General features: G+C 48.6%; 1 protein-coding gene across 9 annotated transcripts in view; it reads left to right on the top strand.

Annotated features, from left to right (window-relative positions):
* The window catches only part of RILPL1 (Rab interacting lysosomal protein like 1), a 42,385-nt gene extending 21,544 nt beyond the window's left edge, over window positions 1–20,841 (top strand). For 2 of the 9 annotated variants that reach the window (XM_070386285.1, XM_070386288.1), the window contains 4 exons: window positions 8,054–8,226; window positions 10,742–10,834; window positions 18,111–18,134; window positions 19,989–20,841. In XM_070386285.1, the coding sequence (XP_070242386.1) occupies window positions 8,054–8,226; window positions 10,742–10,834; window positions 18,111–18,134; window positions 19,989–20,133 (435 nt within the window). In that variant the 3' untranslated portion in view covers window positions 20,134–20,841. Of the gene's footprint in view, window positions 1–2,610; window positions 3,091–4,900; window positions 8,227–10,741; window positions 10,835–17,744; window positions 17,833–18,110; window positions 18,135–19,988 lie in introns of those variants that run through there. The other 7 variants (XM_070386287.1, XM_070386291.1, XM_070386286.1 and 4 more) reach the window with 5 other exon arrangements.
* Window positions 20,842–21,361: the final 520 nt, after the last annotated feature.

The raw sequence follows: 21,361 nt of genomic DNA, 5'->3' as shown, positions 1-21,361 counted from the left end.
TGGGGTGGTCACTCCCTCCCACCTCTCCTGGGTCCCCCTTTTAGCCTCCTGAGCCCCACGAGAGCTCAGGCTCTGTCTCTGGCTGGTCCAAACCTGGGTCCTGAGGACATCACCTCTAGCCACAAGACTCTGAGCCCTGTTCCAGATCTCTTTCGGACAAGGACATTTCACACCTCCTTGGCCTGGTCGCCGGTAGGTTTCAGTTTCCTTTCTGGCTCCACGGAGGTGGAGCAGAAACAGAGGAGTAAAATCCAGTAGCAGTTATGACTAACCCACTAAGCTTCTCTGCAGCATCTGTTCCTGAACTCAGGGTGTCTTTTGAGGGCTTGACAACATCCTTTGGAGTTGAGTGGCGTTCAGGATGCTTGTCACTCAAACAAGGAAGCTGCAGGTAGTGGTGGCCTCGTCACCTGCTGCCATGTGACTTGGGGCCCGTCCATCTCTTTGGTAATAGGTTCTTATCTGACAAATGAGGGACATGAACTTGACTTGATTCAGTAGATCTAAAAGTTAGCATGGCTGGCACTAAAAGGAACAAAATGGGGTCATTTGTAGAGACATGGATGGACCTAGAATCTGTCATGCAGAGTGAATTAAGTCAGAAAGAGAAAACAAATATCATATATTAATGCATATATGTGGACTCTAGAAAAATGGACAGATGAACCTATTTCCAAAGCAAGAATAGAGACACAGAGGTAGAGAACAGACATGTCGGCACAGGGTGGGGGAAGGGGAGGGGGGTACAAATCGGGAGATGAGGACTGACATATGTACACCACCATGTGTAAAACAGATAGTAGTGGGAAGCTGCCATATAGCACAAGGAGCTCAGCTCGGTGCTCTGTGATGACCTGGATAGGCGGGATGGGGATGCTGGGGGAGCGGTCCAGGAGGGAGGGGTGTATATATACAAACAGCTGATTCACTTCATTGTACAGCAGAAACCAACACAATATTGTAAAGCAATCATACTCCAATATAAAAAAAGTTAGCATGGCTGGATAGAGGGTGGTGATCAGAGAAGGGCACAGTGAATTCGGAGTGTAGAGGAGATGGCCATGCAGGGCTTCAAGGCCTTGCGAAGGGTCTATGGGCTGGGTAGGATGTCCGGGGATGGAATGTGGGGCAAGAGGAACAGCATAAGTCAGAATAGAGACTGTGCAGGGTGAGGCTGGGGTGGTAGTTAGTCCTGGCACCAGATCAGTGAGGGAAGATGGGAGCTATGCAGGGATCCAGAGCCAGGGAGGAATCCATTCTTTTTTTTTTTAAACTTTTATCAGAGTATGTACTGTGCTGTGCTTAATTGCTCAGTTGTGTCCAGCTCTTTGCGACCCCATGGACTGTAGCCCGCCAGGCTCCTCTGTCCATGTGGATTCTCCCGGCAAGAATACTGGAGTAGGTTGCCATGCCCTCCGCCAGGGGATCTTCCAACCCAGGGATCGAACCCAGGTCCCCCGCATTGCAGGTGGATTCTTTACCAGCTGAGCCACCAGGGAAGCCCTTTTGGCGTATAGTTGCTTTACAATATTGTGTTAGTTTCTGCTGTACAGCAGAGTGAACCAGCTATATGTATACATGTATTCCACCCCCGACGTTTTTAAAATTTCCTTCCCATTTAGGTCACCACAGAGCATTGAGCTATACAGTATGTTCTTATTTATCTATTTTATACATAGTATCAATAATGTATATATGTCAATCCCAATTTCCCAATTCATCCCAAACTCCACCCCATCCCCCTCGGTATCCACACATTCTCTGTGTCTCCATTTCTGCTTTACAAATAAGATCATCTGTACCATTTTTCTAGAGTCCACATGTATGCGCTAATATACGATATTTGTTTTTCTCTTTCTGTCTTACTTAACTCTGTATGACAGACTCTATTTCCATCCACATCTCTACAAATGACCCTGTTTCCTTCCCTTTTATGGCTGAGTAGTATTCGTTTGTATATATGTATCACATCTTCTTTATCCATTCCTGCGTTGATGGACATTTAGGTTGCTTCCATGTCCTGGCTATTGTAAAGAGTGCTGCAGTGAACACTGGGGTGCATGTATCTTTTTGAATTATGGTTTTCTCTGGGTATTTGCCTAGAGGAATCTGTTCTTAACATTGCCTCTTGATTCATATGATTCTTTCTGAGATGTTAATGCTGTCATTTCAGTGTGATCTCCAGTAGGCAGGTCTCTTTGTATATTTTTATAACATATTTATTGAAAGGTAATTCACATGGTATACAATCCATCCATTTTAAAGTGTACAGATAAATTTTTTTATTTTTTGGCTGTGCCATGTGGAATCTTAGTTCTATCCAGGGATCAAACCCGCACCTGCTGCCTTAGAAGCACAAAGTCTTTAAAAAATAATATTTATTTATTTGGCTGTACAGGGTCTTAGTTGCAGCATGTGGGATCTAGTTCCCTGACCAGGGATCAAACCCAGGTCCCTTGCATTGGGAGCTCATGGTCTTAGCCACTGGACCAGCAGGGAAGTCCCAAAAGGGCAAAATCTTATCCACGAGACTTCCTGGGAAGTCCCCAGGTCAGTGGTTTTTAGCATTAAATATATTCACTCTATTGTGTGATTGTCACCACTATCTAGAACATTTCCATCAGCCCGGAAAGAAACTCCCTACGCATCAGCAGTCACTCCCCATCTGCCTCCCCCAGCCTCAGCAACCACTCGTTTACTTTCTGTTTCTGTGGATTCGCCTCTTCTGGACATTTCGTTGAAATGGACTCATGCACCATGTGATCCTGACTACCTTCCTACTCAGCATGTTTTCTAGCTCATCCAGCTTCTCACAGTTTAACTGATGGCTGTCCTGCCTTTGACAGTTGGACATATAAACCCTAAGAAAATGAAGTCGGCTTCTTGTCTAAAGGACTTTATATAAAACCAGTAAGAAAACTTAAAGGTAATAGTACCTCCTCGATGTCAGTGTCTCCGCCTTTTAAGTTATGATTTCTTAGTAAGTTGGGGTTTTTGTTTGTTTGTTTGTTTGTTAACTTTTTATATTGGAGTGTAGCTGATTAAGATGTTGTGATAGTGTCAGGCACACAGTAAAGTGACTCAGCCATACCTATGCATGTATCTGTTCTCCCCCAAACTCCCCTCCTGTTCAGGCTGCCACATGACATACGGCAAAGTTCCCTGTGCTACACAGTAGGTCCTTGTTGGTTATCCATGTTAAATTTAGCAGAGTGTACATGTTGATCCCATACTCCCTTACTATCCCTTCCCCTCATCCTTCCCCCCTGGTAACTGTAAGTTCATTTTTTAAGTCTGTGAGTCTGTTTCTAGTTGTTTGTTTGTTTTTAAGTGTACAGGAAAAGCAGAGAGGGGCCTGATGGCTGGCCTGTGAACCAGGGTTTTGGGCACTGAATTTATCCATGGTAGCCTGGAGCTACCAAGGGTGACCAGAGCATAGTCATTCCCCACTGCTGGGCGAGGGCTGCTCAGAAGTATGTTCCAGGGGCCTTGGGAGCACAGGAAGTGATCTTGCTAGACCCAGGCAGTGGTGGGGTGAGGGGAGCATGCCCAGGGGGCCAGGACTCAGGATGGAGGGCCCTGATGGAAGGTATTGTCTCCCTAAGGCCTCTGGACAGGCCCCATTGCTTGTCGGCTGGTCTCTTGGGCCTCCCTGGGGAGTACCTGGGGCCTCAGGCATCTCCCTCAAGCTGTGCCCAGAGAGCCTCAGGGGACCACAGACAATCAGCGATAACCCGAGCTACCTCTGTGGTCCCTCATGGGCTAAGTCTAGAAGGCTCGCTGCCGATTGACCCGATTGCCATGTTGGGAAGAGCCTTGGCCATGTCTCTCGAGGACTGGGCTGCCCAGGGCACTGCAGCAGTGCCTGGTGGCCTCCGGAAAAGCTGAAGCCCCAGTCTCATCCTCTTCTGCACTTCCAGGCGGCAGTCCCAGAAATCAGGACTTTTTTTCCACACCTGTCTCGGCATCTCTCAAGCTCTAAGGGGATCAGGTTGTTCCTCTGATAAAAGAACTGTCTTTTTGCCAGAGATAAAGAACTCAGGTTCTGAGCAAGCCCTTTGGTGTCTTGGGTGAGGACAGCCCATGGAGGTGAGCAGGGAACTACCATACCCTGAAAGCCTGTATTCATAAGAATGCCTGATGTAGGCGTGGGAAGACCCCTTAGAAATATTAATGGGTTTTTTAGGGCTCACTGGGGAAACAGGCCTGGAAAGGAGCAGGCAGCTTGCCCAGAGCCCTCTGGGAAAGTGAGGGGTTGGGACCCCTCCTGAAGGGCTTTATGTCTTCCCCAGGCATGTGATCATCTGTCAGCTGGCACTTCCCAGAGACAGAAAGAGGCAGGGGACTTGCCCAGCGAGTGTAAGAGCCTGGGTTGTTTGAAGGAAGGGCTGGAAGGGAGTGTGTGAGCCTGAGATTTCTGTCTACAGCTTTTAACACCTATGGCATCTAGGCAGAGAGGGAAAAAGGAGAGATGAGTGTGCAGCCCTGGAAACAGCGCATAAAAGGACGTAGCTGCCACACAGCATCAGCCCAGTGTTGCCATGTAGACTCCATGTGACCTAGTTTTCCAATGTTTTTCCCAAAAAGAAGCCCGAAACCCAAACTTCAATGTGAAATCTCCTGATCTAAAACAATTGGCAACTACTTCAAAGGAGTTTTAGAACACAGAATCAAATAAAAGGCGGGTGGGGTGGAAGTGGGGCCACTGGGGTGGGCCCAGAGTTCTTGGTGAACTCCTACACATCCCTCAAGACCCTGTGCACAGAGACCACATCTGCAGTAACATCTTCTGTGGTCCTCCTCAGAATTGATGTCCTTGCACCTTTCATTATATTATCTTATAAATTTCTATTTGTGTGTATCTTTCCTCCACCTCCACCTGTCTGATTCATCTTATTAGCTCAGTGACCAGCAGGCACAAAGTTGGTGCTCAGTCATATTAAGTGACTATTAGACCTGGGTTTGATCCCTGGATTGGGAAGATCCCCTGGAGAAGAGAATGGCAACGCACTCCTGTCTTCTTGCCTGGAAAATCCATGGATAGAGGAGCCTGGCAGGCTACAGTCCATGGGGTTGCAAAGAGTTGGACACAACTGAGTGACTAACACACACACACACACCTCCGAGGATGCTCTGTGGTTAACCTGGGCAGAGGAAGAGAAGAGAACTGCCATTAGTGAGTGCTTGCTGTGTATTAAGCATTTGTTCTACATGGTCTTGGGTAGAGGATACTGTCTGAATGTATGGTCATCAGGTGGTCCAAGGAGCAGCCCCAAAGGCTCTGCAGAGGGAGTTAAACACTGAAGATGGACTTCCCTGGTGGTCTAGTGGTTAAGACTCCATGCTTCCAATGCCAGGGGCGCAGGTTCAATCCCTAGTTGGGGAGCTAAGATCCCATATGCCAATGGTACAGCCAAAAAAAAAAAAAACCAAAAACCCTTTGAAGATGTACCCTGAGAACACAGTCCTTTGCAGGTGTGGCATCAGTGACCACCTTAGAGTGCCTTCCTGGGGTGTTAATCCCCTGTCTCCTCCCCAGTTCTTGGGCAGGAAGGGGCCCCTCTCAGCTGCCCAGCTGGCTTGGGTGGGCGGCGTGTGTCAGGTTTCAGTTTCCCGCCGCCTCCAGACCCCTCCCCTGCTGCCCCTGCTCGCGCTGACTCCGGCTCAGACCCGCTTCCCATCCCACGCCTGCCGGGTGGCTCTGCCGTCACCTGATCTCCTCTGGTGGGTGGTGTCTCCTTTCAACTGTCCTCTCCCAGAACAGCACGTCCCCGACTCTCTCCAGACGTGAGGCATCTCAGCTCTGCCTCCTGTAGTCCTTCAGCCACCTGGCCCATCTAGGCTGGAGTCCCTTTCTCCTTGTGCTTCTGTGGGGTTTTGGTGGGGTGGGGAGCCAGTTCTGTATTTCAATCCCTTTCCCTTGGTCCAAAGTTTTCCAACTGTTGTCCTAAGCTTTTGTCCACTCCTTCTGGACAATCATGGGACATTGGCAATGCAAGGCTGTCAGGAATTGTACACTGCCTGTAGAGTATGGGCCACCTGCTGATACGGCCAGCTTGGACCTGGAAAGCTTGCAAAAACTTCCTTGCTATCAAAAAAAGAAAAAAATGTTGGCAAGGATGTGGAGAATGTCAAACCCCTCCTACACTGCTTACAGGAATGTAAAAGGGGGCAGCCACTGTGGAAAACAGTTTGGCAGTTCCTCCAGAAGTTAAACATAGAGTCACCATATGACCCAGCAATTCCACTCCTAGATGTATACCCCAAGGAACTGAAGCGTTCAAACAAATCTTCGCACACAGATGCTCATGGCAGCATTGTTCATTTATCGAAAGGTAGAAGCAATTTAGATGTCCATCAGTGGATAAAAGGATAAACAAAATGTGGTCTATTCACTCAGTGGAATATTATTTAGCAATGAAAAGGAATGACGTGCTGATACGGGCTACAATGTAGATGAATCTTGAAAACATGAGTGAAAGAAACCAGTCACCAAAAGCCACATATATGATTTCATTTCTAGAAAATGTCCAGAAAAGGCAGACTCATAGAGAAACAGAAAGCAGATGGTGGTTGCCAGAGGCTGGGGAAAGGGGGACTGCTGATGGGTGTGGAGTTTCCTCTGGAAAATGTTTTGAAACCAGTTAGAAGTGGTTGCACTGCACCAAGAACGTGCTACACGCATGCACACTCAGTCGTGTCCGACTCTGTGACCCCATGGACTGTAGCCCGCCAGGCTCCTCTCTCCATGGAATTCTCCAGGCAAGAATACTGGAGTGGGTTGCTGTTTCCTTCTCCAGGGGACCTTCCCGACCCAGGGATTGAATCTGTGTCTCCTGAGTCTCCTGCATTGGCAGGCAGGTTCTTTACCATTGTGCCATCTAGCATCATGGAATTGTGCGTTTTATTTTTAATAGGGTTTTGATTTTTTATATTGAATTTTATTTTCTTTTTAATTTTTGGCCATGCCAAGTGGTATGTAGGATCTTAGTTCTCCAACCAGGGATTGAACCTGGGCCCCCTGCACTGAGAGTGCAGAAGCTTAACCACTGGACCACCAGGGAAATCCCTGAATTGTGCATTTTAAAATGGAGATTTTATGTTAAGTGGATTTTTATCACAATTAGGAAAAACAACCACAAAACTCCTTGCTGTGGAAGAGAGCAGGAGTGTGGGGTTTGGGTCTGGAAACTTAGCAGACTAGGATCCATCTGTGTGATCCACGTGGAAGAGACATAAATGCCCTGCGGCAGCTGCAACATTAACCTCCCACCTCCACCCCTACCAGGGCTTCCACGGACGCCAGTGAATAGATCCCCGCCACCCCTGGGGAAGGCCAAAAGGCTAGTAACAAATAGGAAACTGTGTACAACTTGTTATCAAAGAAAAAAGGAATAGAGAATGGCACACTGGATCTGATTCCAGCGACTTTGGCCAAATTAGCAATAGCCTCCGTTAGTAAGGGCTTCCTAGGAGGCGCAGTGGACACGAGAGGAGATGCAATACGCTCGGGTTTGATTCCCAGGATGGGAAGATCCCCTGGAGGAGGAAATGGCAGCCCACTCCAGTATTCTTGCCTGGGTAATTCCATGGACGGAGGAGCCTGGCAGGCTAGAGTCCATGGGGTTGCAAAGAGTCAGACAGGACTGAATATGCCAATTGGTTAGAAAATGAAGCAAGAACATGGGGAAGGGAAATCAGGCAGACTTACGAGGACGGTGGCACTGGGGGAGCATTGCGTTTCTTCTCCTCTGACGCCTTTTAGTGTTATTTGTAATTAAAACCCTGAGTCAACTGGGGAGGCAATGGGACTGTGGGTCTGGGTATTGAGAAGGCAAACAGTGCACAGGTGGCCACTGGCTGTGCTCTCCCCAAGGATGAATGCTGACTGCACAGAACGTGAGCAGAGGCCGCCCGCAAGTTCTTAAAATAGCGCCCTCGGCAAGCTGCTCAGGCCCTGGGGAGGGTGGGAAATTCAGGCTCCGGCAGGATGCAGAGTGGGTGCTAGTGGCTGTGGCCAGGAATTCATTAGCAGCATCTCTGCCCCCTCCAGGCGGAGCTGGGCGGAGAAGAGTGTGTCTCCGAGGCGGAGAAGGTAGCCATGGATCTCAAGGACCCCAACCGCCCCCGGTTCACACTGCAGGAGCTGCGGGACGTGCTACATGAAAGGAATGAGCTCAAGTCCAAGGTGTTTTTGTTGCAAGAAGAGCTGGCATACTATAAGAGGTGAGTGTTCCGCGGAGCTCCCAGGCTGGCTCCATTCTGAGGTTGTTCAGAGTCTGGGGACAAATTCACACCTGGAAGACAAGGACTGCACCTGTGTTCATTGTGGGCATCGTCGCTGGCCTGAAGCACTTACATACCAACTCAGAATTCCTTTCTGAAACTGGGGCTCAGATTCCTCTTATAATTCAGAACTTTTCCAGCAGTTAAAAAGGAATATTATAAATACTGTATTACCTTATGATCTTTACTACATGTGAGTTCTGGGGCAGCTCCCCCCAAATCAAACAAAAGAATATTTTTGCAGCAAAAGATGTGAACATTCATACGAAATCAATGGGATCAGTCAAGATGATAAACAGCCTCACGAGATTTCATTTCAGAGTTTGCCACCAAATGAATGACCAAAAAAGCGAATTTTGGTTTTTAGAGCTGTTTGGATTTGGGAATTACAGATAAGAGATGGTGGGGGATAAAAAGGAAAAAAATTAACAGAGATGATGGAGCTACCCAGCCTAATATTTTTGATCATTTAGTTCATCCGTGATCAATGAAGTCCTTGCACATACAGTAGCCACTAAAAATTAACAGAGATGATGGAGCTACCCAGCCTAATATTTTTGATCATTTAGTTCATCCGTGATCAATGAAGTCCTTGCACATACAGTAGCCACTAGCCATGTGTGGCTATTTAAATGCATTAAACTTAAGTAAAATGTAAAATTCAGTTCCTCAGTGGCACTCACCACATTTCAAGTGTTCCATTAGCACTTGTGGCTGATGGCCACATATTGAACAGTGAAGAAAAACATTCCCATTCTCCTGCAAAGTCCTATGCACAGCACTTTTCCGACTTAAACAACTGTCTCATACCATGCCACCTCATACTCGTTCAGCTTTGTACATGTGCTTCGTCGCTCAACTTGTGTCCAACTCTGTGTGACCCTGTGGACTGTAGCCTGCCAGGCTCCTCTATCCATGGGATTCTCCAGGCAAGAATACTGGAGTGGGTTGCCATTCCCTTCTCCAGGGGATCTTCCCAACTCAGGGATCGAACCCATGTCTCATGTTTCCTGCATTGGCAGGTGGGTTCTTTACCACTAGCGCCACCTGGGAAGCCCCAGCTTTGTACACATTGCCCTTCTATTGGTTCCTCAAAACACACCTTGCTCGGTTCAGGTAACTTCAGGACCTTTGCACATGCTGCTCCTGCAGCTGGAAAAACATTCTGCATGACTCTTCCCGTAGTTGGCTCCTGGTCACACAGGGTTTGGGTCGGGTGTCACATCCTGAGAGAGGCCTTCCTTCACCATCGCCGCCCCTTCAAGGAGTGCTCTGCCCTAGTCACAGTCTCTCATTTTACTCAGTTTTGCTTTCTTTTTGGCTGTGCTGTGTCTTCATCGATTTGTGCAGGCTTTCTCTAGTTGCAACAAGCAGGGGCTGCTCCTCGTTGTGGTGCTCAGGCTTCTCATTGTGGAGCACAGGCTTCAGTACTTTTGGCTCTCGGGCCCTCATGCGGGCTTAGTGCTCCACAGCCTGTGGAATCTTCCCTGACCAGGGGTCAACCCATGTCCTCCTGCACTGGCAGGCGGATTCTTATTCACTGCACCACCAGGGAAGTCCCACACCCCCCTCAGTTTTACTTTCTTCATGGCTTTTTTCACCATTTCACATTCTCCTGTTCCGGAACGTGCTGGTTTTATTGTCTGTTTCCACACCAGACTGCACCATCATGGCACCAGAAACCTTACTTGTCTTGTTCATGACTAAGTTCCCAGCACTCAGGAGGCAGCTTAGCCCAGAGTAGGTGCACAAGTGCCTGTTGAATAGAAAACTGGAAGGAAGGACCAATGTGGTCCCTGCCCTTGTAGGGAAGATAAGACATCAGAGAAAATACAATGCCATACATGCTTATTGAAAACCCACTGCGAGTCTGCCACGTAAGAAAGTTTTATGACAGTGTGTGCACTGGCTGCTTGAAAAAGAGAGAAATCTCTTCTGGCTTGGGGATGGGGTGGAAATCAGGAAGGCTTCCTGGAGGAGGTGGCATTTGAACTGGGCCTTCTCTAAAGGACAGGGTACTTCTTAGATATGGGAGATGTGGGTGGCATATTCCAGGCAGAATGAATCGCAAAGGCATGGAGACAAGGAAACATTTGGAAAGAATAGGAAATAGGAAATCATTCTATTTGGCTAGACTCTCCAAAGTAAACTTAAAGTAGAGATGTGGGTACCTTCCTGAAATTTCTCACTCATGGCCAACTGGGCCAAAGGGGCTGCAGACACCTGTGTGCATTGCCTCCGGGACATATCCTTCCTCTTAACTGGCCATTCCAGAAGCCAGCCCCTGAGGCAGAGAGCTTGTGGGGCGAAGGCCACTGTTGTCCTCCTGGGTCCCTTATTATCACTCCTTTGTAAAAGTATGTGCCCTCTCAGACCACCAGACAGTGCCCTTGAAATATTCCAGCTTTCATGGAATTGTTGACTCTCTAATCTCATGTCTCTCAACTCCTTCCAGTGAAGAAATCGAAGAGGAGAATCAAATACCCCAACCTCCACCCATTGCCCACCCGAGAATGTCTCCCCAGCCCGAGTCTGGGATCAAGCGACTGTAAGTGCTGCGCTTCTGGTATCTGGAGCTGCTCGTTGCCGGCTGAGCTGGTGGTTCACATGACCTCTCACTTCTCCTGGGCACCTGCTCCAGGCCGGGGCTTGTCATTAACCACCTTCCGCCGAGATGGACCTAACCCTGGGGCACTTTGGGCCTAGCCCTTGACTTGGCGTTCACCTCTATACCTTGAAGGCTGAGTTCCTCCTAGGGGGATGGGGGTTGGTCCCTGGGCAGAGAGGTTTGGGGAAGGCTGAGAGTGCGGGAAAGGGCTGGGACCTATGGCTGACGCTCAGGGCTTGCTTGAGTGTATCAGGTGGGGCATGTCTCTGAAATACTGCGTGGTGGGGAAGGTTTGTGCATCTTAAGGGCTTGAAACCCCAGCTCTGAGATGTCCGAATGGCCCCAGGTCCACCCTATCTATGCTTTTCTGTGATGACTTTATCTGTCCCTCCATCTCTCTATTAAGTATTCATTGGTGCATAATACATGCAGAGCCAGGTCCTGGTTGCTGTGGGGAATACACAAGAAAAAGAGCAACCTAGTCGTTGCTCTCAACTAGACTTAAAGCTACTTCAGGGATCCTCGCATCAAAAGACTCCTTTGAGACTCAGATGAGAGGTTGCAGACCATTTCCTGGAGAGGTTGGGGGAGGAAATCATACAATTTTGCAAACAGTTTTTGGTTCATTGACCCCTGCAACCCTTCAGGTAAAGGGTTAAAGCTCTAGTCTCATTAGCTAATATCTACCAAGAACCTACTATGTGCTAATATCTACTAAGAATGTACTATGTGCCCAGTACTGTCCCGGCAGATTGAGTCCTCACCATAGCCCTGTGTTATTGTTCAGTCGCTCAGTCACGTCCAACTTTTTGCGACCCCATGGACTGCAGCACGCCAGGCTTCCCTGTCCTTCACTATCTTCCAGAGTTTGCTCAAACTCATGTCCATTGAGTCAGTGATGCCATCCAACCATCCCATTCTCTGTCGCCCCCTTCTCCTTCTGTCCTCAGTCTTTCTCAGCATCAGGGTCTTTTCCAGTAGCCCTGTGAGGTGGGGGTATTGTCATTCCCATTTTACAATTAAGGAAACTGAGGCACTGAAGTCAGTCACCTGCCCAGGGTCATACAGCTAATAAGAAGCAGAGTCAGGGTTCAAACCCAGGCACCTAGCCCACAGTTCCCATTTTAAACTGCAGCAGGGCCTCCCACTCCCAGCTGTCTTGTGGCCTCCTGTTCTCCCCTAAGAGGGTCTTCCTGGCTCTCAGCCTTACAACTTATTGTAAAAGAGGCCTCAGTTCTTCCACACAAACCCTGGTAGAAGCTTTGTGAAAGCAAGTGGCCTGGGTTGGAAAGCTAGCTGGGATGTTTGGAGAGGGGAATTGGGGTGTTACGTGGATGCCTCAAACTTTAAAGCCCATTTATGTTTGAAAATCCTTGACTAGTTCTTATCCTGTGAATTGACTTAAGCCTCAGCGTTGAGGGATGGGAAGGGAATGCAAAGTGTGTGTAACTGCTGGACCTTCTGCTTTTAGTTTTTGTTTGGTTTTATTTGGTTTGGGTTTTTGATTGAGCTGGGCGGCGTATGGGATCTTAGTTCCCTGACCAAGGACTGAGCCCACACCTCCTGCATTGGAAGTACAGTCTTTTTTTTTTTTTTAAGATTTTCTTTTTCATGTGGACTATTTTTAAAGTCTTTATTGAATTTGTTACAATATTGCTTCAGTTTTATGTTTTGGTTTCTTGGCCTTGAGGCATGTGGGATCCTAGGTCCCCAACCAGGGATCGAACCTGCACCCTCTATATTAGAAGTCCAGTGGTTACTGGACCGCCAGGGAAGTCCCTGGGTTGGTTTTTGTTTTGCCCTTAGAAACGGATGACTTGTTCAAATGTTGGGCCCTGGGAAAGGCTGGCCTCCCTGTAGAGTGTGGGGTTAAAGATGTGGGTTTCTTCCAAGCCACTCTTGGCCAGCTTCACACGTTGGCCCTCCATCTGCTGGATTTGGGGGGGGTGGTCCCCAGTTCTGCTTAGGGATAAATATTTCCTGGGGGTGAAGCTTGGAACTATTCATTGATAGGCCTCCTCTGGATCTCAACACCATGTTGGCCATGTATTAGTTTGTAATCTTCTGATGGCACTTGAAACGCACCTCTAAGTAACTTAAGATAAACTGTTGGTCAAGCAACTAACAATTTTCAGGTCATCTTGGCTTTAGATTCAGCTGGATCCAGGCCTTGTCATCAGGGCTTTGCCTCGTTCCCTCCACCTCTACCCCAGTTTTCCTTTCTGTGTGCTGTATTCTTGGGTGGCAGTACAGCCACCATCAGCTCAGGCTTCTGCTTTCTGGTATGAAACTTCAGTGGGAAAAGAGAATCTCCCACAGGGTCACAGAATTGAGTTTCATTGGCTCTGACCAGGTCACATGACCACCCCCTAAGCCAATCACAGGGCAGTGCATCCATAGGTCTGGTCTGGTCTGTTTCTCACACCTGAAGCTTGGAGCAGCTTTAACTGCATCCAGTTCCCACAGAGAAGTTAAGGGAGGGACAGACCCCAAGCAAGATCAGTTTGCTGAGCAGACAGAAGTAACCAGCGTTCACTGTAACCTCATCTTTGGGGAGAAGGAGCCCTTTGGTCTTGATTCTCTGATGTACTCAGTATCTTTGGTTAAGATTTCCCATCCAGTGCTTGGTAAGAAGTGGGATTCCTTTCGCTGAGACCCTGATCTGTCCTCCAGCCCCACTTGCATGTAAGGATGAGCAGAAAGTGAAAAGAGAAAGTGTTATTTGCTCTGTCATGTCCAACTCTTTGCAACCCCATGGACTGTAGCCTGTCAGGTTCCTCTGTCCATGGAATTCTCCAGGCAAGAATACTGGAGTGGGTAGCTATTTCCTCTCCACGGGATCTTCCAAACCCAGGGATCAAACCCGGGTCTCCTGCATTGCAGGCAGATTCTTTACCATCTCAGCTACCAAGGAAGCCCTAGGACAAGCAGAAGTGATCTTACATGCTTTGGCTTAAATCCTGGGGAAGTAGAGAAAACGTTTATGAGCTCACACAGTCCCTCCCTTGGCTAAGGGAAGGATAAGACCAAGAGAGCAACATCTTCTTCCCTCAGCAGCTCCTTCCCTTTAACAGCCAGACCTTTCCATCACCTCTGCTCCACCAGCACTGCATGTACAGCATCTCCGGCACTGTAATTCCAAGTCACGTGTAATTCTAAGGCTTCCTTCTGAAGCAGTGTGGTTCTGACTTTCTAGTTTTCCACTCCAGCCCCCTCTCTCTAAAACAGGTAATTAAGTGTTGGTCTTTGCAAATGGCAAACTAGGTAAAATCCAGAGGAAAGGAATCAGAATTAGCCAACACTCTTTTTTCTACTAGTTCTTCTACAGACACTTGAGTTGGCTGTCGTGTCTGGTCCTCTTTTTTCCCAGATTGTTCCGGAAAGGACTCTGTTCTCAAACCCCATTTCCCCTTTAGTTTGGCCTCTGGTTGCTCAGCAAGACCTGGGGTCTGAGCCTGGCTGGAGAAGCAGCTGGAATCTGGGAGCCAGAGACAGAGAGGGAGAGGGAATTCAGATTCTCTCTTCCATGGGGTGCAGGTGGCTAGTCCCATGGCTGCCCCGGTCTTCTAGGGGATAAGTGGGAGATCAAACTGGCACAAAAGGCTTTTGACCAGCCCAGACAGGACAGCAGTCGCCTTTGTCCGCCTCGGCCGCTGACCGGAAGCTGCATCAGGGTGACCACGAGCTCAGAGCCTGGGGCAGAAATGGATCTTCCCTGGAGACCAGGGAAGGGAGTAGCCATTCTTAAGATGGTTCCACGCCTGTCTCCCTCTCCATCCTTCACTCTCAGGCACCCATCTGGGTCTGTCTGGTCCCTTTGTCCTGGCTTTTGTGGAATGTTAGTCATACAGCTTTTTTTTTTTTTTTAATTTACTTGGCTGCTCCAGGTCTTAGATGTGGCACTTGGGATCTAGTTGCCTGACTTAGGGATGGAACCCGGGCCCCTCCGCATTGGGAGCGTAGCATCCCAGCCACTGGACCACGGTGTCCAGTGCGTCGGGAAATCCCGACACAGCCTTTTTAGTGCAGCTCACAGCTCTTCTCCAGCTCAGCTTCCTGCTCTCCACCACTTTCCCCACCCACCAATGAGTAAGCAGTAACTATTTAATACCTTGGAGGTTCTGCCCTGTCAGGGAGATTCAGAGCTGGGACTGTTAGCACCATTTCTCAGATGAGGAAACTGAGGCCCAGGGAAGCCCACTGACTTCACTGCGATCACTTGCTGGGAAGGATCAAAGTTGGGATGGATTGGAACCCATGCCTTGTTTTGCCACCCAGCCCTGTGCTTGCCCCAACTGCCTCATTCGGCCTCCCTGCCCCTCCTTTTCTTTACCTCCCCCACTTCCCGAGTCACCAGCTATGGGCTGACTGCCCAGTTCCCTTATCTTTCAAATGCACCACCAGCCAAAGACTCCAGAGTCTACATTTCTGGGCTGAACTGGTCGAGGGAACCAGAAACTCCAACCGCCTGTCCAAACAGAGTGCCCAGAGGACGTTCCAAGAATAGCTTGTGATTGAGCAGCTGCTGGCCAGAGAGTCTGGGCTGGCACTGCCTGGGAAGGTCACGAGGGAGCGCCTGAGTGGCTCCACCCTCGTCCCCAGTGGACACCAGGCACCAGCGCCCCCTTTGTGTCACTCGCAGCTCTCCATCACGGGCTGACAGGCACACACAGGGCTGCTGAGCGGAGGAAGGGGGCTGACCAGCTGGTAGTGGGCACAGAGGCTCAGCCAGGGAAGCTGCAATCAGAACAGCTGGCCTCACACACCAGAAAAGCTGGCCCTTGAAGCAGGTGGTCACCTGAGTATCCAACGGTAGTGACAACGGTGCAATCTCTCCCTGTCCTCCTACCTGCCACCCTGCTCACTGCAGCCCAGAAATAACTTCTTCACAGCCGCCCATTGCACTGCCTGAAATGCCACTGTTAGAACCTCATTTGCTTTGAGTCTTCCAGAAATAATTGTTGCAGGGTGGGGCGGTGGTGGGGGCTGGTGGGAGCTTGAAACCAGCTACATTGTATCCAGGATATAACTTTTGACCAAAACAAGCCAGTCTTTTTTCATGGCAGTGGCTGTCCCTTTGGAGGAGGTGGCTTATGCAGGGAGGCACCTGGAATGGGGAGGGGAGGGGGCGCCGTCCATGTCAGGGATCCCAGCGAGACCCACAGAGTAGCTCAACCAGAACCCCCTCCTGCCTCCCCGCCAGGTGTCCCAAGGCCCTAATGCATCAGTCTGGCCCCTGATTGGGCCCCAAATGAAGTCCAGCATTTCCCAGCAGGCAAACATCTATCCAGGAAAAATACCCAGCCCGCATATCTGGGGCCATCCCCCAAACAACGACTGTGTCTGTGGGGGCTCCCTGTTATGCTAGAGAGAGCATAAAGGTGAATGCAGAGCCTTATGGCCGAGAAGCTAATGATGCCCGCTAGCCTGGCCTCTGTGGACTGGGCCCATTCAGTAGGAAGCCCCTCACTGTCACCATGAGAAGCCGTTCAGATCGGTTCTGCTGAGATGCCAGCTCCCAGCTACTTTGGGGAGTTGCATGAAAAGTGATCCAGACAGAATTCTCAAACCTCATTTGAGATCATCATATTATTATATCTTTTCCCCAGCCAACCTCTTTAAAAAAACAAACAAAAACAAAACCAAGCTGTTCAAAATAAGTTCTGGAGACGTGGTTGGAGTTTCTTCATTTTCCTTGCCCAGACAAGGAACTGATGAGTATTCATTACTGTTTGTTGTTCAGTGGCTAAGTTGTGTCCGACTCTCTGCAACCCCATGGAGCACGCCAGGCTTCCCTGTCAGCCACTGTCTCCCAGAGCTTGCCGAGTAGGCTCTGGCTCATCCAGGGGAGCGATTATGCAGCCTGTCTCCTGCCCGGCCCATCCTGGCTGCCTCATCTTCTCTCCTGCGTCTCCCCTGGCTGCCTTCAGGATACAAAGCCTGCAGTTTGTGGCGGGTGGGGGAGACGGGCTGGAAGATGCCCACGGATGTCACCACTGAATCCCACAGGAGGTTTTGATCTACCGTTCTTCACATCCAGGCCTGTGTTTTCAGCCCTTGAGGCCAGCCTGTCTTCCCTACGTGGTTGTCACATGCTATTCATTTGCTAGGGTTGCTGTACCACAAACCAAGCTGGTTTAAACAACAGAGATGTATTGTCTCACAGTTCTGAAAGCTAGACGTCCAAGATCAGGGTGCTCGGCGGGGTCTGTTCCTTCAAAGGGTTGAGAGAGATCGTCTTCTCCATGCCTCTCTCCTAGCTTCTGGTGGTTTGCTGGCCATCTTTGGCCTTTGTTCACTCATAGAAGCATCACCCCAAGCTTTGTCTTCATCTTCACGTGGCCTTCTTCCTGTATGCATGTCTGTGTCCACACGTCCCCCTTTATAAGGACACCAGTTGTATTGGGCTGGGGCCACCCTACTCTGGTATGACCTCACCAAAACTAGTTACATCTGCAAGGGTTCTATTTCTAAATAAGGTCACATTCTGAGCTACGGGTTAGGACTTTCCAAAATATGCACAGAGGCGGGGTGGTAGGTGGGCAGCACAGTTCCACGTAAACCATAAGCAAACCCTTCAGCTGACCTGTCTGTGGAGAGTGTTTCTTTTTCACACCTTGCCCTTGTTTTTTTAATTGGGCTCCACTGAGTCTTTGTTGCAGCATGCGGGATCTTTAGTGGAGGCATGGAAACTCTTAGTTACAGCATGTGGGATCTAGTTTCCTGACCAGGGGTCGAACCCGGGGCCCCTTGCATTGGGATCGCGAAGTCTCAGCCGCTGGACCACCAGGGAAGTCCCAACCTCCCCTGTTTTTATCTTCTCTGTGTCTATCTGTACTTTTCTAACCAGGATCTTTACAGCCATAATGCCCATGGTAGCAGCCGGACTGATAATAGATGACCCCACCCTGCAGCCTGTCCGACGACTTGTGTCCCTCGTAGGCACTGGATTTTTTTCTGGTTTCCTCTTGAGCTGTGCCTTTGCAGTGTCTGCTGCGGCTATCGCTGGGGCTGGCCTGTCTCCTCTGGCCCCTTTAGCTGCATGGCCATCCCCCTGCGTGTTCCCATTTGAAGTGGGTGTTGAGTGTGATTTCAAACGTGCCACTCATGAACGCTCCATCTGCACGAGTGAGGCCTTGGAATTCTGGGCTCTGTCACCGATAATTCTTTTTGTCTTTTCTGTTTCCATTCTAAAACCACCTTGTCCATGATCCAGTAAAGAAGGTCCTTTAAATGACGGGTCAGTAAGCCACACCCACCATGACCCACCCCGAGTGACACTAACCCTGTGTTTTTCGATCTTCACACCCTGGCTTTCTAAACTGCTTTGTTTTGCCAAGCCATCGTCAGCAAGCCGTTTGAGCTTGTTAACAGGAAAAGCAGAAGAGGGGACTTTGTCTTGATTCTTTCTGTGTCCCCTTAGACAGGAAGTGGCAAGTGGCTTTCCTGCTTGAATCAGGCAGACATGATATGTATCAGTGATGAATGCTGCTATATTTCTGGCCAGCTTAATTGCTTCGATTACATTACAGAAAGAGCTCTCAAATAACCCAGAATGAGAGTCATTCCTTCATTTGCCAGTACATATATTGGCTGCAGGAAGAAAAAGAGGCTTTACATATACATGCCTGAGTCCCTTCGCTGTTCACTTGAAACTATCACAACATCGTTAATCAGCTATACCGCAGTACAAAGTAAAAAGTTTAAAGACAAACAAACAAAAACAGTCCAAGAAGACATCGTTAAAAGAGAGAGAGAGACTTTAGCTAGTACAGAGGATTTCTCCAGGCAGACTTTGCTTGCCCCAGCTTTACAGTGAAAGACTACTTCATTCTAGGTAGGAAGTGATTGTAGGATCCAGTAACCACAGAATAGGAAAATCATTTTCACCCAAATGTGATTGAAACTGAACTCCATAGGCCACAGCACCAAAAAACAGAAACAAAACAAACAATAAAACCTAATAGGTAAACAGACAGAGGGAACTAAAAATAGTTGAAGCTTTGATTTCTCAGGGGTTCCTTCCTATTCCTGCTCTCAGAAAACATAACTGAATTACTATAACTCTGACCAAGTTCAAAAACCAAAATTCAAGAGTAGAGGAACTTAGTAAGACTAGAAATCATCTTTAATTAGAAGCTGGGAGTACAGGAGGACAGTTGGCAGCTTAGAAAGGACTTATCGGAAATACTCAATGTGGGCCAACTCGGGTTGACTGCCCTGGGTCCTCGACTCTGTTGAGGTGGCGTTTAAGCTGACTTTGTTTCAAGCAGGCCACTTTGTCGGCTTTTGGCCTGAGCTTTCCACTTTTATCATTCAGGCATCTGATGGTTCGCTCTGATTGATCAGTGAGCAACAGTCACAGCTATTTGAAAAAGACTTCATGGTCTACTGTAGCCATGCAGATAGTAACTGTGACAACTTCTAAAGGCTCTCACCATTAGATCACTTCTTGTCACTTGTCCAAATTGATGTTTCCAAATTTCTTTCACAGTCTGTATTCACAGTGTTTATCTAATCAGTGCACATGTGTACTATTACTTTTTCTTAATATGTATTTTAATCTCTTAACTACCTACTTTCAGTTCATTCTAAGCAGTAGAAATATCCATGAAATTTGGACTTTGAGGTGCTACTTATCTAGCTTCCCAGTTCACGTCACATAAATACATATTTACTTTAAAACATTCATCTCTTTACATCTGAATCATCTTACATTTCATATGGCTTCTGAGTATTCCTTTCTCTGCATCATCGAGGTAAAGAAACCCATGACGTATGTTTCCAGTAGCTTTTATTTCCACTGGTAAGGAGGAGAAATCCCCTTCAGTGCTTAAGGGGAGGTACATCACACATCACCTACGCGCACGCCCTGCTCACACTGTGTCACCTCCAAGGTACCGTGACGGTCACATGCAGAATCAGCCCCCCGCTGCTTTCTGGAATAACTCTGACCCGCACCCCCAACCTTTTCTTTCACACCTTGAGTTGATTCGCTCCCCTCACGTTTGCTGCTGTACGTCCTGGCAATTGCAAAACCTGTGGCGTGCACAGCCAAGGGCAGCCTCTCATTTCCGTCTTTCCCTTCCCAAAGGTTTAGCTTCTTCTCCCGAGATAAGAAGCGTCTGGCCAACACGCAGAGAAACGTGCGCATCCACGAGACCTTCGGCCAGTGGGCCAACTGCCACCGCGATGACGGTTACACGGAGCAAGGACAGGAGGCCCTGCAGCACCTGTGACCATGACTCACCTCTGTCCTTGGACCTGAACCACCCACCCCCAGGGGCTGCCATGAAACACGGCCACCTCGGGTGTCACACCCTCAAAACTGATCCCTCCAACAGACTGTCTGCTTCGAGGGAGCACGTTGAAAAACTGATGCCAAACTCTAAAGAGACGATTATTTATACCAGGGCTACCACCGTTTCTAATAGATGACTCCAATCCCTTAAGATATATATTTAATAAGACCATGAGCGGAGGCCGACTTTTGCATTAACTTCAGTAACACGAGCTTCGCCAGATACATCACCTGCCGTTCTAGTTGCTGTTTGACTCGCTTTGTATGAAATTCTTTGTGTAGAAATTTTATGATCACATTTGGCATACTGACATGGGAGGCAGGGAACTGGTAGGTTTTTATTAGTTGCGTTAATGATATTGTCATGGTGGTAGCAGAATATATAGGATGCATCAACTAGACAGGGAGGGCCTCCGAAGCCACAGGACACATTGGCCCGGCTCAGACACAAAGCAACAGAAAACAGGGACAACAGTCCTCCCACCCAGAAACTGGAGACAAGTTTGCAAGAGCCTGTGGTTCTCTATTGCACCTTGTTACTGATAATGCCTAGAGCATGTAGCAATGTTCAAGGCCAGTGCCTTGGAATCTGCTGTGAGTTATGCAGTACTAACCAAACAAAGTTGCTAAGGATGAGACACTGCAATGGTTCTTGTGTGTGTTCTTTTTTATTGGCGTCTGGTTTCTTTTCAGCATTTACTGTATCAAATACTTAGTCCCCTGGGAAGAAGACAAAGATCCCAAAGTGGATTGTGAGTGGGGTATGGAGCGCTAGGGGATGCTGGATGGTGGGTGGGGTAGACTTGGCAAAGAGAGGGTGGTGGGTGACGATGGCTTGGGGATCACTGATGTCTGGCTGACTTCTGGGGCTGTGGTGGACAGCCGGATGCCCTGTCTGCAACTGCCAAGTTGGGGATTTGCCCAAATAATGCTTTTTCTCCACCCAAAGGGGTACCTAGGGTGCAAGACTTGAAAGAGATACCATTTCCCAACAGAGCACTCAAGGACATCTGACTGGCTGCTTTCTGCACGTTTTACTGTGTCGTGCTAAGAAATCATCAGGTTGGTTTACAGAATCTATATGAACTCTGTTTACAGATCACTAAGAAAAATAATCAGATAGGATAATGTTGGTTTAGAGTAGTGGTTCTCCAACCTGACTGCCA

The sequence above is a fragment of the Bos mutus genome, chromosome 17, assembly GCF_027580195.1.
Source record: "Bos mutus isolate GX-2022 chromosome 17, NWIPB_WYAK_1.1, whole genome shotgun sequence".
Taxonomy (NCBI): domain Eukaryota; kingdom Metazoa; phylum Chordata; class Mammalia; order Artiodactyla; family Bovidae; genus Bos; species Bos mutus.
This window is presented reverse-complemented; position numbering and strand designations above follow the sequence as displayed.